Source organism: Neophocaena asiaeorientalis, unplaced genomic scaffold (assembly GCF_003031525.2).
Source record: "Neophocaena asiaeorientalis asiaeorientalis breed wild unplaced genomic scaffold, Neophocaena_asiaeorientalis_V1.1 scaffold336, whole genome shotgun sequence".
Lineage (NCBI taxonomy): Eukaryota > Metazoa > Chordata > Mammalia > Artiodactyla > Phocoenidae > Neophocaena > Neophocaena asiaeorientalis.
Window position 1 is genome coordinate 4,420,223 of NW_020174788.1, and position 18,607 is coordinate 4,438,829.

Consider the following 18,607-nt stretch of genomic DNA (forward strand, 5'->3'; position numbering starts at 1 on the left):
CCGTTTAAGGAAGTAGCCCAGTTTTACTCATTGATGCACAGAGAGGTTGAGTACTAGTTCAATGTCACCCTACCGTCTGACTCTAAACCTAGGGTGCTTAGAACCCAAGGATTCAAAGCCCAAACAACTTAAAGTTTTGCATCTAGTTTTTTCAAAAATAATTTGCACATGCATAATTTTACGCTGTATCTACAGGGGAGTTGGTGGCCATAAAATTTGGTTCCTGGTACTGCCAAGGTGGGCTCGGGTAATTAAGTCAGCTATAGACCCTGGCGAGCATCCAAAGAAATTGTCAAAAGGGAAAATGCCTTTGTTAGATGACTAAAACTGTTGTCCAGTCTTGTTGAAAGAGTGCAGTGTATATGCTGTGTTAGCAATTAGCTAAAATGTTAAAATGGGGTGGATATTTGACTGCACTAGTTGGGCCTGAAATGTATTCAAGGATGAGCTTTGGCTCACATATTAAGTCAGTGAAGGAAAACAAAAGGACAAACCAGGTGTCTATACCTGCTGCTGCAGCCTTGCCCTTTGAGCACAATGGATGGTCTTGCTGACCGGGAACAGTCTGGACCGAGGGCTGTGATTGTGTGCCTGACCTCTGGAGGCGCCGGACAGCTGTGGGGACTGCACCCCGCCAGCCACAGGCGCACCCTGATTGGCCATGAACCAGTCACCTGACTGAAGTACCCAGTGGGCCTCCCTTCCTCCGCTCTAAAATGTAGAGGCTGGGTGAAGATGCCAGAAAGCAGGGCAGAGACTCCCTGAACTCTGAAGTCGTGCTGCCTGGGAACACTAACCTCTCTTCCATCAGTGGAAAGCCTTGATTTCTTCCAGATTTAAAAATAGACTGTGTGTGTGGGTAACTTGCAAAGCCTGAACTCGAGGTTTTACATGTGGAGAGCTTGCTGAGAGATAGGATCCGCGGGAGTGTGGAAGAAATATTTAAAAATAAAGGTTGAAATGTGAATAGAACCGGAGTGCCTGTTCTTGAACTCACTCTACCACGTTTTTTTAGGAATTTATTTTGCAGCGGGAGGCACTTGTGGGTAGGGATACAAACAGGATCTTCAGAAACCTGGAGGGAGTCATGGGAAGATCAGGGCAGAGGGAGACTCCGGTGATGGGTGTGGTGAGGAGAAGTATAATTCAATATGAGGAAACGCTTTCCTAAGAGCTGTCCAGTTAATCATGACATAGCAGGACAGGCGTGGAACAGGTGCACAGAGGTAGCTCTCAGAATTACTGACCCGGCCTTACGGGTCACTTCAGCACACATAAGCAGGTGAGTACCCTGAGCTGAAAGAACCCAAACCCGGCTGTCTCGACTTGAGTCTTTCTATTTCTAAGGCCATGAAAGTGGTTAGAGGTGAGCTCATATGGAGAAAGCGCTTTTGGGGGCAAAAATGTTCACTGGTAAGTTTTAAATGTCCCAGGAAAGATCAAAATCCATGTGCTGGAAAGCAGGGCTTTTAAGCCAGGTACCCCCAAATTGGAGATGTTGGTCTACCCCAGAATAGATAGGACAGCAGTGGAGAAGGCAGGGTGCTTCTGACTGAGGACCAGGAAGGGACCCAAGCACATTCTCACATCAAAAAACATTTTATTGGACATTTCAGGAGGAATTTATTCCACGTCTGGTGAATTTAGAGTTATGGGCTTGCTTGGGGCCTCAAACAGGTGATTATGGTAATTTAGAGAGAAAGTGCCAAGCGTTCCAGCTTGAAAACAATAGTGCCTCCTTGTATTGATAGAGGGCTGAATACTCTCCAAAGTGACTTCCCATCTATTATCTCATTTGGTCCTTACAACAGGCCAGAGATGTAGGTTGTGGCTCTCCTGTGGGGCTGTGAATGAGAGTCTTCCCCTCTCTGGGCTTCAGTTTCCTTATAGTGCTCCCAGGACTGCCTGGATCAGAATCCCCAGAGAGCTGGTTATAATGCAGATTCCCAGCCTCCACCCAGACAACAGAACCTGGACTCATGCTGGGGTGGAGCCTGGGAATCTGCATGTTAAACATACTTTCCAGGTGATCTTTATGTGCACCAGAATTTGAGGACCCCTGCTCTAATATTTCATAACTCCTCAGCGGTGAGATCCTGTCATATGAAACACACACACTCAGCAACTAACAAAATCCTGAAAAAGTATAAAATTCTGATGAGTGGGGAGAAAACAGTCTAGTGTTGACTGAGTGCATGTGATCATCCAGATAATAACAGCCTCTCAAGGATGTAATTAGTGCCCTCGAAACTGGAGTATGACTGTTTAATAATTTAAGTGAGGTCATCAGGATTAATGAAGAGCGGTTGAAATTAAATGTGGGACCATAAATCCGCACAGGCCTGTTACAGTGAGACAATTATTTATGACAAGGCATCCTGAAAAACAGGGGTCTGACTGAGGCTGAAGGCATCTTAACTTAGCTCCTCCGATAAGAGCCATGCAGTTTTGCACTTAAGGTAATCCAGGGTCTACATCCAGAGATATCACCATCCAACTGTATCACAAAGCATTTATTTGTGATAGACGGTCTTCTATTCCTATAATCCAGTGTTTTCCAAGTCTGAGCAGCATTTCAACTCTATCAAAGTAATCTGAGATGCCTGTTGAGAATGAAGATTCTTGGGGCCCACCCCAGAACCACCGAATCGGAATCTCTGTGAGTGGGCCCTGGTAAGCTGCAATTTAACAAGCTCCTCAGTTGGTGCTGACAGGGATGAGAGTTAAGAAGCCCTACGTGAACTGAGCTGGAACCGGAGACCGTGTGGGACACACTCCCGGCGTGGACTGCCTGCCTTTGAGGTCACTTTCTCCTTGGCCACCTGACTGGAGGGTTCTCCTCAGGGTTCTTGCCTTCTGTGGAAATCAGCATCCTCTTCTATGTCTTTATGGCACTTTTCAGCTCTTTAGGCTCTTTCACATTTCTAGTTTCATCTAATCCCTGTAACGAGACTCTTGAGGTAGATGGGGTAGCTGAGCGCTCACCGCCCTGTGGACAGTCATGATAACCCCCATCACCACAACAGTGTCACCGGTGAGCACCGTTACTGAACGCCGACCGTTACTGAATGCAAACCGTGGGCTGGGCCCTGCGCTATATCTCTAGTGCATTAGCTCACTTAATCTTCACCTGACCCGTGAAAGGGAGGATGGTAGTTATGGCTTGTGGGTTGGGAGTGACGGAAACCCACCCGCAATGAATTTACCCAAGAGGACGGTGCATTGGCTCATGGGAGGGGAAAGGACAGGGGCGGAACTGGCCTGGAGTTAGGTCAGGCTCAGCTGGCATCACAGGCTGGCGCCTTGGATGAATCACCGTGGCCATGGGGTTGGGACAGCACTGGCCAGGTGGGCTGGAGCCTCCTTCATGGCTGGGTGGTATTACTGACCAGCTGTCCCTTCAAGATCACAAGGAATGAGTGGTAGGTGAGGAGCAGTCCACCAAACTGACTATGCCACCCTGTCTTCCTTCAGCTGGAAAGGGTGGGAGACGGGGGCGATAGGGTTCTGCGTCTACGACAAAGAATGCTGAGAGTCAACTCTGCTCGGGAGGAAGGTCTATTTACAGGTCATCCTCATTCACTCATGAGTTAAAAGTACTGATTGCTTCTTCTGACATAAGGAAGCAGAAACATGTTTTCTGGGAAAGGTCAGGGCTGGTCTTTCCTCCTGCCTGGTTAAAACAGATCTGCTGGCTGCTGTGGAGGTTTCTGGGAAGGTAATTGTTAGTTTGAGCTTTCCGTTAACGGAGACTGGAGTGCAGTTATTATTTAGAATATTCCAGACCATATATTCTGACAGCACACAGAAAAGAAAAATTAAAAGTTTCTGAGAAGACTGGGCAGAAAACAGCCTTATAATTCCACCTGTTTTCACCCTCACTACATATTATTAGCAATGCCCAATAAATCCCATTCATTAATTGGCACAGTAGACGGTGGGAGTTATTGGTTATTTTGAGATTCCCGGTTGCTCATAAACAGTGTGGGCATCTCCGAAGAGGTCTGCATTCATGAAGCTAACAAATAAATATATATATTTTTATCATTCTGGGAGGAATGAGTAGTTTGGTCTTTCAGGAGAAGGACCTGAGTGTATACGAGGATCCCAAAGGTTGAAAAAGGCAGTCTGCATCTGTTAATACATTACGGGACCCAAAGTCCCTAAATAGTACAAGAGGAAAGAGTGTTACTATGGTCTTCACATGCCTGTTTCTTTGTTCTGTACAATGATGCAAGAATTACATTTTCATGAGATTTTTCTATTTCAGATAGGAAAGCAGGAGAATAAAAAGAGAGAAAAGAGAAATGAAAACTTCAATGCCCACGAACACTATATTGATTAACAGGGCTGCAATCTTCTCCTTTTAACTTTTTCAATGAATAAGAGATGTATAAATGTCTGGATCTGGCCTTCCTGATCTTCAGAACTGTCAAGCATTGACTGTTTTTGGCTATGAAAACTGGTAACATTTTAAGCCTCCGGTGTTTACAGATCTGAAGGTGCCTCTGGATTCAAATCAAACCAAAATTGGCTCTGGAGCTGTGGCTGCCTGATAAAGACGTGACTGAACCTTTCCGGGACTGGAAGTTTTGCAAGGAAATTGGGAAGAATTCCTGAAGTATTGATACCTTTTGCCAATGAGTCATTTCACAGCTGCCCATGGGTCTGGTGTTGGTTAGTAGGTTAGAGCTGATGCCTACTTTTTGGCCAATGTGCTTCGTTAACCTGCTAGAACCAATATTACTTAGAGGAGCTGGCTAATATTTATGTAACCAAGCAGGACCCTATGGGGCCTTCCCTGGCACACCCCCATGTCCTCCACCTGCCTCTTCTTTGTAGAAAAGCTTTAGTCTCCCAGGCCCCCCACCTGAGTCTCAAAAGGCTGGCTCAGGAGTTAATGATTAGGAAATGCGAAGATGCAGAAACTAACAATACTTGTTGGTCTGGGAAACTGGTAACAATTGAGACTATAAATCAGCCTCCCAGTCACTGAACTCCCAGGTCCCTGAAAGATACAGATGAAGGCCTGACACACATTCCTAAGTTGTTTTTACAGGAAGCAGACCTCCACCAGAAAACTGCTGACCGCAAGCACAGAGACCTCAGACTGGGTGAAAGCAGAACAGGGGTGACGCTTGAAGCTTCATCTTGATGCCACAACCCATCCAAGAATTGTGTATGAGCTGGTCATGCACCCTGCAGTCCCCTCCTTCACACTGCCTTCAAAATCTTTATCTCCTAACCAGCAAGTTGGAGATGGTCTTAGGACATTAGTCCACCACCTTCCCAGGTTGCTGGCCCCTGAATAAAGAGACTTTTCATTTCCTGCCAACACTTGTCTCCTGAGTATTGGCCTTTTGAGCGGCAAGCAGCTGAACTTGAGCTGGGTACCAGCCCTGTCCAGTTACACTGATTGTGAATGAAAACAGCAGAACATACTTCCTTAGACGTACGGATGTATATCAGATGTCATGACTGAGCATTTCATATCTTTACCTAGCAGTTTTGTTGTTGTTTTTACCTAAAAGTTGTTTTATTTAGGGGGTGGGGTATGGAGAGGAGGTGAATTCCTTGTACTTGGGTTTGAATTTTCTACTAAATGTGAATTTTCCCATTAGGCAAATGTTGGCTAAGAGGCTCCCAATAAAACTAAGTAAAATATGTTTAAATTGTTTACAACAGTGTCTGGCACATGGTAAGTGCTATCTAGGTGTTACACAGCATTATTATTATTGCTATTACTGCTTCTTCCCCTCTATGAGGCAGACAAAACCAGTTCCTTCAGCTCCCCACTTACTGAACTAAAAGGATGGGAACAGGACTTGGATGGTTTGCACTCGATCAAGTGAGATACTAAGGGACCTCCTTCTTTTATTTCAGCCTCAAATCTCATTTCCCTCTAGGCCCTGAGTAAATAGCAATTCACGTCAGACCTAAGCTGGCAGAAAGGCCCAGGAGCTTTCTGAAGAAAGACTATGACAGAAGGGGGGCAGCTCTGTGGCCCTCTCCCTGGGGACCTTATTCCAAGGACCTCCAGTCACCTGCTTCATTGGGTTTTGCTTCCCCCCATTTAGTTTTTAAGGGAACACTAAAACAGTGGAAAAGGTTAGACTTTAATCCTCACAAGAAAATCAGGAGAGTATCAGCCATTTAGCAGAGTTTTGCTGCACCAAGTTTTTAAAATATAGAAGGCTTGCCTACTGTATAGAAGCATCACCTTTCTGAAAATATAATGCAGCTATTTTCCACTACAGAAACGATTCTTTCCCAAACATCAGAGCTTTTGATGCTTCAGATGCAATCTGAGCGATTTATTTGAATTTTTTTTTTTTTTTGCTATCCCAGTAAATCATTTATATAGTGCTTGATTCACAAAATCCTGGGTTGTTTTTTTTTAAGATGCACAAAATATACCATAAGCATATCGACTCTTGCATGCTGTGTTCTTGCCAGATAGCCACCAAAAGGTTTATAGATTTCCCCCATTATAAACTAATTGATATTCTGTAACAGCTTTAATCTTCTTAGCAGTTCTCTCCTTTGGAGTCTGAGGGGAGAAGCATTCAGGATGTTATATGAAAGGAGAAGAGAATCAAGAAACCTGTGGATTTTCTTAGTGCTAAGACACCCTAGAGACTGGGCTGATACATAGGAAGTGTGATTCTTAAGGTTACGGAACCCATCGTGCGGAAGATGGATCCCTCCCGTCAAATGGGATGATTAACCAGGAGGAGACTCCTCTAAGGGCAGGTAAGCAGTTTAGGACACCCCCCATCGATCTCTCAGAGCCTCAGTTTTGTCATCTGTAAGATGGAACTGTTTCCCCTGCCTTCACAGTTCCAAAGAAGGAACAATATTTCATTTCTGGGGTGGCCAGGAGAGGGGACACAGGGCAGGCCAAAGTACGAACGCTCATGCTGCCCACACAGCCTGCTAATTTATGCTTTCCCTGCTGTGGTGAACTCACCGGTACAGGCTCTGCCCTGCCAGGGAGGCCCACAGCTCCTCGCTGCTCAGCCTGTTCCTGCAGCAATCAGTTCAGGAGCAAAGTGGTAGGGACAGATCCGTGTTGTGCTCTCTGGATCAGCCTCTCCAACAATACACCTAATATTCTGGAGTCATGTGAATCCTGTCTCTATCTCACAATTGACTCAGAGGAGGAGAGATGTGATAGTCATTTTATAATGACAAGGGGGAAATGACTGTAGAAAACTTAGTGGAAGAAACCTGGATACAAAGTTAAATATAACTGGATGTCCACTACACAAAGCGTAATGTAAAGGGTCTAAATGTAGATTCACATTATGGATTATTGTCTAGCTAGTAAATAACAGATGAGTTAGCACTATACCTACTGACCTGAGGGATGTCTGTGATACATTAACAGGGAAAAAAAAGAAGAGCAATATATACAGTATGATCCCATTAAAAGGGGAGCAAAAACATGTAAAGATTAGGGGCAAAAGTTCTAGAATCAGAATGCATGGCTTTGAATCAAAGTTCTGCCTCGTTGTCCTAAGTAGACTGGCCATTTACTTAACCCCTCTGTATCTCAGTTTTCTCGTCTGTAAAATGGGGATAGAATATTACCTTTATTAAGTAGAAAAAAGAGGTTTGAGATCATTGAGTCCAGTGGTTTTCATACTGGGAATGACAGAAGCCACAACAGTGCTGAGGTGATGAATGGGTAAATGCACTGAGCACGAATGCGCAGTAAGTATTAGCTCTTGTAACTACACGTTAGTGTTATGATGCAGAGTGGTCTAGAAGGATACACACCAGACTGTTGACATGAGTTACTTCAGTTGGCCTGCAACTAGAGGGGGATTGGGAGGGTATGAAAGAGAAAATGGAAATGAACAGACACTGGGAACAAAAGAACATGTTCAGAGGGCAGATTAGATGCTCAATAGCAAATGTCACAGGGAAGTGCAAATCCAAACAACAATGAGAAACCACTACACACCTATTTCAATGGCAAAAATCCAAAACGCTGACACCACCAAATGCTGACAGGATGTGGCGCAACAGGAACCCTCATTCATTGCTGGTGGGAATGCACAATGGCATAGTCACTTTGGAAGACAGTTTGGCAGTTTCTTGCACAAGTAAACATACTCTTATCATATGATCCAGCAACTGCCACCTTCCTTGGTATTTACCTAAGTGAGCTGAAGACTTACGTCCACACAAAAACCTGTACGTTGATGTTTAGAGCAGCTTTATTCATAATTGCCCAAACTTGGAAGCTACCAGGATGCCCTTCAGTAGGTGAATGGATAAATAAATGGTGGTGCATTCAGACAATGGAATAGTATTCAGCACTAAAAAGAAATGAGCTACAAGTTATAAAAAGACATGGTGGAACATTAAATGCGTATTACTAAGTGAAAGAAGCTGATCTGAAAAGACTGCATGCTGTCTGATTCCAATTTTATTAGACATTCTAGAAAAGGCAAAACTACTGAGACAGTAAAAAGGTTAGTGGGTGCCAGGGGTTAGGAGGGAGGGAGAGATGAATAGGCAGAGCACAGAGGATTCTTAGGGCAGTAAACTACTCCATATGATGCTATAATGGTAGACACATGTCATTATACATTTGTCCAAACCCATAGAATATATAACACCAAGAGTGCACCTTAATATAAACTATGGATTTTGGGCGATAATGATGGGTTGCTGTAGGTTCATCCATTGTAACAAATGTACCCCTCTGATGCAGGTGCAGGACACTGATGAGGGAGTAGGTGTGGGGGGATATGTGCAGGGGGTGGAGGGGTGGATGGGAACTCTCTGTGCTTTCAGCTTAATTTTGCTGTGAACCTGAAACTGCTCTAAAAAATAAGGCCTATTAAAAAAAAAAAACACACATTGGGAAAGGGGAGAACCCTAAATGTTAACAGTAATTGCCTCCAGGTGATGAGGTGATGGATGGCTCTTTCTGCGCTTTCCACATTTCTGTCTTGACTCCTAGCCTGTGCTCATGACGTTCCCTCTGCCTGGAACATTCTTCTCCCTTCCCTACCCCAAGGAGAAGTATCTGCTTATCCTTAGGATCGAGTTCAGCTGCAATTTTTTCTGGGAAGTCTTCCCTGATCTTCTCCGTGCTCGACAGCACCTGGACCTCCACCAAGGGGCACATACTCCATGGTCTTATGATTGCCCCTTACCTTGTATGTCTGCCCTGCTGGATGTGAGCCTTAGAAGAGAAGTCTATTTTATTCCCGTTGTAGCCCCAGCACCTGCTGCAGCGACGGGCACAGAGTCATTTCATGAATATGAATGAAATCAGGACAAATGTAGAGAAAAACAAAATCAGCAGCACAAAACTCAAGGTGACGAGAACCCAAACAATACAGTGAAAGTGGGGAATGGCCATCCCAACAGTTGTGGTGGTCCTGGAAGCAAACTAAGGCTTCGAGAGAGATGACAAGAAACGTGGAATAGATGCTGATGGGCTCGTGTCAAGAGTGGTATGTTGCAATGCAAATCAGGTCAGGGCAAACGGATCTCCTTGACGTGTCTCCAGGACTGGCATGGTGTGACAGCGCAGGTCAGAGTTAATAAGCCCATCATAGAAGGAAGACCTGGGACCTTGGTCTCAAAGGTAAGAGCCTCTACCATGTGTACTAATGGGCCCTGCAATGTCCATACTCCCTCCAGCACCAATCACTGCCAACAATCTGTTGATAGCTCCACAAACGCTTGCTTGCTTAAGAACCTCCTTTCAGGGAACCCTTCCATGTGTACGTTTTTCTTTGTTTGCTGATGGGGAGCTGCGTTGGGGGAAATGATGTCAGTGAGATCATATCACAGCCTTTCGTTTCTGCACCTCATCATCCCAGGTGGCCCACAGTTCATCCAAAGACAATAATCCCATCCAGGTCTACATATCCTATTATTTTTGGAAAACCAATATTGTTTGGAAATGGGGAGGGGAAGGAGAATAGAAAGAAACGAATGAACAAAGACCCCTCTTGATTTTCCTAATAAAGATCTCCTATCTGGGCAGTGTAATCTGGAGGCAGGTCTGCCACCCTACATGCTCACCTTTCTCCCACTAGTGCAAAAACACCTCTATGTCCTCCTCATCCTCAAGCCAAGCCCCCACATTTGAAGAGCTTTTGGAGGCCCCTGGAAAACTCCGCAGTGCTCTGTTTGCAAGCAGGGCCAGGATTATTCCGGGGCCGACGTTTGCCTTCACTCTAGTCCCCAGTGCTGCCTGCACAAAGCTCTGGATCTTATTTTAAGAATTCATCTGCTCCAATTTTGTCTCCTACCCGAGGTCTCGACCCTCAGCCAAATTAAAATTAGTTGCCCTGAGGATCCTAGAAGAGGCTCATTTCAGAGGAAAATGCCTTCTTCCAGGCAGCGCCAATCAAGCCTGTAGTTAGCATCTATGAATTTCAACTCTGAGAACTGCCTCTGCTCACGTGGCCCAGAGGAATCCGTCTTTCACGGTGGCCCATATTTGCCGTGCTTGAGACAGGCCTCTCTAGAATTCTGAAGTTGTTTCTCTCAAATCTCATTTTTAAAACAATCACTGCTAAGTTTTTCTTCCAAAGCTGCCTTGAGAATTTCTTCTTGAAACAAGAAGAATGATTGCTTTTCTGAAGAACTCAGGTTGCAAAATCTGACAGCTAATGTGCAGGCAGGACTGAGGGGCAAGAGGTAAGAGTTCTCCTCTGCATTCCATGCCCGATTCACTGAGAAAAAAGGGCAACAGTCAGGGGCCTCAGTTCTCATTCCTGTCTGTGAAATGGGACAGTATTCATTCTCTTCTCTATCTTATTAGGGTTTGGGGATGGTACTGCATTGGGTTAATGTTTTTGCTCTCTGGAGAAACAGATGTTAGTTGGTGAATGTCATTCTTATATAATTTACCTTTTCTTTCTCAAGACTGTTACAGTCTTTTTTTATTGGGGGAGGGGGAATCACGTTATTTTCATCACTGAGTACAACACTGAGGAAATTGGGATATTGGAGCATAAACCATTATGGTCCAGGATTGGTTGTGTTTGATAATGAGCTCTCTTTAGCAAGAAGTTTGCTCTTTAGTACAATGGAAAATGATGTATTGAGAAGCACCCTGGGGGGTAGAAAACAGTAATGTGCTTCTGCAGATGTTTCACATTAACAGCTAAGACGAGGGGACAGGCTGTACTGGGAGCGCAGAGAGGGGATTCTTGTCTTTTCTCTGCAACCAGCTGGCCATGCGCTCTTAGTTAAGCTTGTCCACTGCTCCAGGACTCAGGTTTCCCATCTGTACAATGAGTAGGCTGTTACATCTGCAATTTTCACACATTTTTAAGCAGTGGAGTTCTTCTTAGTGAACAATTTTCCAGAAACCAAATATAGACCATGCCAGGAGAGGTATGTGAACCCCACCTGCACCTGTGAGGTTCTTCACAGCCCTCACAGTGCTCCCTGACGCATTCCTGGGCCCCCTACTGCTCAGAGGCACATGTTCAAAGCCAGTAGCCTTGGATGACCTCGAAACTATTTTCTAACCCAGCAAGGAGAGCTGCTGTTTCTAATCTGGATGATGCCGGGTTCACTCTCCCTCTGGAGGACTAATGCCTTGTGATGCTCAGAGATGGATCCTGCCAAGTGTTATGGGTCTGCCCCATGTTTCAGAAAACAGGCGACAGGGACCTGAACCTGAAACCCAAAGACGTGGGCCAGCGCCGGTCACCAAAGGAACCTCTGTGTCTTCCACAGCCACATCTATCTCGCTGACTGAAGACAACCCTGTTGCGAGTGATGGTTTTCCCCGTGTGTGGATACAGCTGTAGCTGCCATATATTTTCCCTTCTTCTCTGCCCCCCTCATTCATTCATTCACTAATTCACAAACATTTATTAACCACAAATGGTCTAATGAGGAAGCCTGATAATGAACAGGTCAGCAAACAGCCCTGTGACCCTACGTGGAGAAGGGAGCACAGCAGCAGGGGCGGGGGACCGAAGTGAAGATGAAGAGGAGCCCGGCGCTTCCAGGATGTCCTGGCTGAGGGAAGAACACGAGAAGACCCCAAGGCAGGATGGAGCCTGGCGTGCTCCAGAACAGAAGGCCCTGCGGCGGCTGGTACACGAAGAAGGAAAGCAAAGTGCAGAGGGCAATCCGCACGGCTGTGGCTCTCAAGAACCTGAGGGAAGGCTCGGGCGCTCACCCCGAGCAGCAGGGGCTGTGTCTGCGCAGCACAGTAAACGGACGTCAGTTAATGACTTGAGCAATGTGCTCATTTATATTCATTTTCACCACCTGGCTGAGAGCCCGTGGCCTGGGGGTAGTGGGCCCAAACTGGGGGAAGGATGAGGTTGGGAGAGGAGGAGGGGTAAAGGACGAAAGGCAGGAAAGGCAACGGTAGAGCACGGGTCTGGGGCTCTGAGTCCACGGGTCTGGGTGTTCTGCTGACTGGCTGTGTGAGTCTGGGCCAGTCACCTGACCCCAACTCCTTGTCGGAGACGCAGAGACCCCAGGGCCTCCCTCAGAGGCTGTCGTCATGAATAAATGAGATAATGTATGGGCCTGGCACACAAAAATGGTCCCCGGAGTGGTGAATGGATGGGGAGACAGTTTAGGCGGAAGGTGGGACAATAGCACATTTTTTTAGTGCTTTACAATTTGCAAAGCCCTTTCACCCACGGAAAGGGGGAGACCATACCTCCATGTCTGTACATTTATCCCTGACACCCCCTCCAACAAACTAGCTGTAAATAATGTTAATAGTAATAATGATAATACCAAGCTTAAATGTTTATTTCTAATGTTCACTTTGTGCATTGTACTGTCCTAACTATTTGACATGTATTAACCCACTTAATAGTCATATTAAGAGGTAGATTCCCTTTTACAGATGAGGGAACTGAAGCACAGAGAGATTAAGTGACTGCGTCAAGGTCACAGAGCTAATAAGTGACAGGGCCAGGATCAAAGAGGTAATTATTGCTAAAGAATGGTGATACAGACACAAGGAGACACACCCACAGGTGACTTCACAGACCTCACTTCAGGGACACAAATAAATCTCATATAATGGATGCTATTGTAACCATGGCGGAAGTACTAAGGGAACAGAGGAAACGAGCTCTGATCATTTAGTTGTCAAACATGTATTAAGCACCTACTATATGCCTAAGGAGTTGAGGATATGTAGTGAACAAGACTGATGGGGTAGTCCCAGCTCTCAGAATGTGGAATCTGGTAGAGGAAACATACGACAGGCCAATGTTTACACACACAATGCTCACATGTTACACTTATTTATATTTTAATTCTGATGTGATAAGAGCAAAGAAGGAAAAGTAAAGGGTCCCATGACAATGAGTGTATGTCAAGAGTTAAGGGGAGAGGGCTTCCCTGGTGGCGCAGTGGTTAAGAATCCGCCTGCCAATGCAGGGGACACGGGTTCGAGCCCTGTTCCAGGAAGGTCCCACATGCCGCGGAGCAACTAAGCCCGTGCGCCACAACTACTGAGCCTACGCTCTACAGCCTGTGAGCCAGTTACTGAAGCCTGGGCACCCAGAGCCCATGCTCCATAACAAGAGAAGCCACTGCAATGAGAAGCCCGCACACTGCAACGAAGAGTAGCCCCCACTCACTGCAACTAGAGAAAGCCTGCGTGCAGCAACGAAGACCCAATGTAGCCAAAAATAAATAAATAAAATAATTAAAAAAAAAAAGAGTTACGGGGAGAATTAGAGACAGTAGGAACTGAGTTCAAAATGTGTGTGTATGTAGGGCTTCCCTGGTGGCGCAGTGGTTGAGAGTCCGCCTGCCGATGCAGGGGACACGGGTTCGTGCCCCGGTCTGGGAAGATCCCACATGCCGCGGAGCGGCTGGGCCCGTGAGCCATGGCCGCTGAGCCTGCGCGTCCAGAGCCTGTGCTCCGCAATGGGAGAGGCCACAGCAGTGAGAGGCCCGCGTACCGCAAAAAAAAAAAAAAAAAAATGTGTGTGTATGTATGTGTGTGTACACACACACCCTGCCGCGTAAGTGGGGTGTAGTACTAAAACGGGGCAGCAAGCAGCTCAGCTTTGATTATTCTGGAGTGTACTTAGATTCCCTCTCTTCACTACTTATTAGTGCCTCTACAAGAAAGTGAGAGAGGAAAGGGCTTCTCTTGATTTTCCTGCAAGTGGTGAAAGCTCTGATACAAAGAATAAGCTCGAGACCATTGGCTGGAGGGCAAATTGTTCTTGGATTTCATTTGTGGCTCCACCTCTGTCTCTTAAACCCATGGGTAAGGCCCATAGCGAAGAGGCTCTGCAGTGTGGTCTAGTGGTTAAGATCATGTGCGTGGGGTCAGACAGATGTGACTTGGTCACCACATCACCATCTAAGAGCTGTGTGACCAAGGGCAAGTCACTTAACCTCTCTGAGCCTCAGTTTCTGCATCTGTAAAGTGGTGTGGCAGACACTGTAGGTGGGCTGTCCTGATACCTTCTCTAATCCACTTCTTTTCCTATTTCTACTAAAGAGGCCAAAAATCAGAACACTCACGTTCCCAGCCACCCTTGCAGATATGGGCGCCCAAATGTCAGAGTTCTGGCCAAAAGTCTCTGGGGAGACTTTCCTGAATAAGAAGGCAGTCTTCCAAGGAAGAGGCTTTGTTCTCTTTGCCCTTCCTCCTTCTTCCTGCCTGGAAGGTAGAATTCCCAGAGGTACAGCAGCCATTTTGTAACCATGAGGATGAGGAAGTGGGAAAAGAGAAGAAGTCTGGTTCTCCAATGATAGACTCGAGCAGCTGTACCAATCCTGGATCTCATTATCAAATGAATGAATAAATGAATAAACCCCTTACTTGTTTGAGCTATTATTTAAAGTTCTCTATTATTTGCAGTTTAATGCACTTCTACGTTGATACAAATGGGATAAAAACAGAACCTATTTCATGGGTCGTTGTGAGGACTAAGTAAGATAACTTGTGTTCAGTGCCAGGCTCATGGCCTCAAGTATCAGTACATGGTGGCCCACATGCTGGCGCTGCTGAAGATGAGAAAACCTACCACCCCTTTAGCAAGTCACTGAACAGAGTATAGAGGGTGGGAAGCTGGGTGAAATGGGCCCTACCTCGGTCACTGAAGTCGTCCACCAGGACAATCTCGGCGATCAGCTCCGGGGGCGAGCGGTTCAGCACGCTGTGAACGGTGCGGAGAAGGGAGGACCAGCCCTCGTTGTGGAAGGGGATGATGATGCTGGTGTTGGGGAGCGTCTCCAGGTAGCGTTTGCTGTTGCAGCTAGAGGGAGACACGGGGGGACAGGGAGAAGACAGGTTCAGCTCTCATGTTGCCAGGAGAACTCATGCACGTGGTTCAGTTAACTGCAATTCCTACTTCCTCTCCAGGCTTCAGGCAATGAGTGAAAGCTGGGGACATCACGGTCATTTCACAACTTTCTTCTACTTGGCATCCCAAAGTCCTGCCTCTAATCCCTGCACACAGAGTGCACAGGGATACACACACACACACATGACCCCCCCACCCAGCTTTGTACACGAGCAGTTACAGAACAACAATCCCCAACAGTGACGGAGCAGCACCGGGGTTTGGTGCTTTACATGCACTAACTTGTTTATGCCTCAATTGTGATATGAACATGGTTGTCCATCCTCATGATTCCATGTAGAAGACAGCCCTTCAGTAACACTCTTGTCTCTCTCCCCACCCCTTGCACATTCCTCTCTATGGAGGAGAAACCATGTGTCCTTAAACCTGGAAGAATAAACTGGGCTTCACTGGCTTGGCCCCTCTTCTCTCCCTCCCTGGGCTCTGTGGGCAGAGGGCACATTTTCTCCTTTGCTTTCCACCAGCCCCATGGTAAGCTTGGGGGCAGAAGGCCCTGTTCCTGTGGGCCTTTAATATCATGGTAATACCCCAGAGAATTAACATAGTTACTTAGTATCAGCAAATATTTAGCTGGTGTTCAAACTTCCCTGATGTTTTTGTGTCTGGTTTGTTTAAATCTGCATCAAGACAAGGCCCACATTACTGCTTTTAGCTGATGCATCTCCTAGGTCTCTTTTCCCCTTACCATTTGTTTAAGAAACTGGGTCATTTGTTCTATAGTATTTCCCACAGTCTGCATTTTGCTTCCTGCATTGATGTGGTGTCTCTCAACATGTTCCTCTGTCTGCCCCACTTTGCCTCCTGTAAACTGGTAGTTAGATCTAGAGGCTTGACCTAATTCGATGAGATATTCTGGCAGCCTCTTTATAGGTGCTGGTGTGAGCATTCCTTGGGAAACACATAACATCCAGTTGTCTTTCCTTTTGTGGTGTTGGTGGCCAAAGATGATTTGCATCTAAATCCTTTATTTCATCAGGGGTTTGCAAAATGGTGATTTCTAATTCTATCATTCTTTCTTTACTAGCTGGAATACTTCCATGGAGAAAAACTTTACCATGTCAACTATTTGGCTACACTGAAATATAGGAAAGATAGGCTAAGTTCTTGATTCTTAATTTACCGATTTTCAGAAGGACCTGGTTCCCTAGCATCCTCCAAAGATGGTCAATTATTTGTTTTCATTATGAACTCATAATTTTTAACATAATTAATATGTTTCAATTCAACGCTAGTATTATTCTTCTTGGTTCCCAAATAAGCCTATTTTTAGCCCAAGGCAGTCTTCTCAAGTTGGCTCCTAGTCCTTTGCACATGGTCACAGAGTACTGACAGCTTCTTTGTTTTCTGACAAAAGGTATCAAAAGATTCTCCAGGCTCAACTTGTATGTTTCCTGCTCTAACCTGGAATCAACCCTTCTGCCAAGGAACCCTGGCTCTTTAATATTATCAACATAACCATTTGGATGCTGCAATATGGGCACTAAGTGCATTCATTACTATTATGTTGGTTATGGCTTCTATGCCTTTACGGTGGTCAGCACTACAAATATATTTTAATAGATGAGTTTATGCTAAAATTTCAAATATATATACAATTTCATAAACATAAAATTACAGAGTTTTACTAAACCTTAATTTTATATTGTATCTCTTTTTTATTGAGATACAATTCACATACCATAAAATTCAACATAAAATTCACCCTTTTAAAGTGTATAACTCAGTCATTTTTAATATATCCACAAAGTTGTACAACCATCACCACTATCTAATTCCAGAACATTTTCATCACCCCCCAAAAGAAACTTCATATCTATTAGCAGTCATTACCCATTATCCACTGCCCCCAGTCCCTGGAAATCACTAATTTGTTTTCTGTTCCCATGGATTTTCCTATCCTAGACATTTTATACAAATGGAATCATATAACATGTAGCCTTTGTGTCTGGGTTCTTTCACTTAAGCATAATATTTTCAAGGTTCATTCATGTTGTAGCATGCATCAGTACCTCATCCTTTTTCGTGGCTGAATAATATTCCACTGTACAAATACAACACCTTTTATTTATTCATTCATCAACTGATGGACATTTGGGTTGTTTCTACCTTTTGGCTATTATGAATAATGCTGCTGTGAAAATTCATGTACAAGTTTTGGGGTAGACATATGTTTTCAATTCTCTTCGGTATATATCAAGGAGTAGGATTGCAGGCCATAAAGTAACTCCATGTTTAACTTTTTTTTTTTTTTTTACGGTACACAGTCCTCTCACTGTTGTGGTCTCCCATTGTGGAGCAAAGGTTCCAGATGCGCAGGCTCAGAGGCCATGGCTCATGGGCCTAGCCGCTCCGTGGCATGTGGGATTTTCCCGGACCGGGGCACGAACCCGTGTCCCCTGCATCGGCAGGTGGACTCTCAACCACTGCGCCACCAGGGAAGCCCCCATGTTTAACTTTTTAAGGAACTGCCAACTGTTTCCAAAGTGACAGCACCATTTTACATTCCTACCAACTATGTATGAGGGTTCCAATATCTTCACATGCTCACCAACTCTTGTTATTGTCCATCTTTTTGATTATAGCCATTCTAGTGGGTATGAAGTGGTATCTCATTACAGTTTGGTTTGCATATTCCTAATGAAAAATGGTGTTGAGCTTATTTTCATGTGCTTATAGGCTATTTGTATAACTTCCTTGGAGAAATGACTAGTAAATATGTATTTCATTTTCATATTGTTCCTTGCTGGTGTACAGAGATATAATAGATTTTTTATATTGAGCCTGTGTCTTGCAACCTTGCTGAACTTATTAGCTCTAATGACATTTTTTTGGTGTGGATTCCTTAGGATTTTCTATACACAAGACAGTGTCATCTGCAAATAGAGATAGTTTTACTTCTTTCTTTTGAATCTAGATGCCGTTTATTTCTTCTTCTTGTCTAACTGTCTAGAAACTCCAGTACAATGTTGAATAGAAGTGGCAAGAGCAGACATCCTTGTTTTGCTCCTGACCTTAGAAGGGAAAGCTTTCAATCTTTCACCATTAAATATAATGTTAACGTGCGTTTTTCATCAATGCTCTTTATCAGGTTGAGGGAACTCCCTTCTATTCTCAGTTTGTTGAATGTTTTTATCATGAAGAAGTGTTGGATCTTGTCAAATGCTTTTTCTGCATCTACTGATATAATCATATGGCTTTTGTTCTTTATCCTATTAATATAATGTATTACATTGATTGATTTTCATATATTGAAC

At 44.9% G+C, this 18,607-nt stretch overlaps 1 protein-coding gene across 4 annotated transcripts in view; it reads right to left on the minus strand.

The window, feature by feature from the left end:
* GALNT10 (polypeptide N-acetylgalactosaminyltransferase 10) overlaps positions 1 to 18,607 on the minus strand; it is a 218,662-nt gene that overhangs the window by 71,114 nt on the left and 128,941 nt on the right. For all 4 annotated transcript variants that reach the window (XM_024760163.1, XM_024760164.1, XM_024760165.1 and 1 more), the window contains one exon: positions 15,079 to 15,245. In XM_024760163.1, the coding sequence (XP_024615931.1) occupies positions 15,079 to 15,245 (167 nt within the window). The remainder of the gene's footprint in view (positions 1 to 15,078; positions 15,246 to 18,607) is intronic.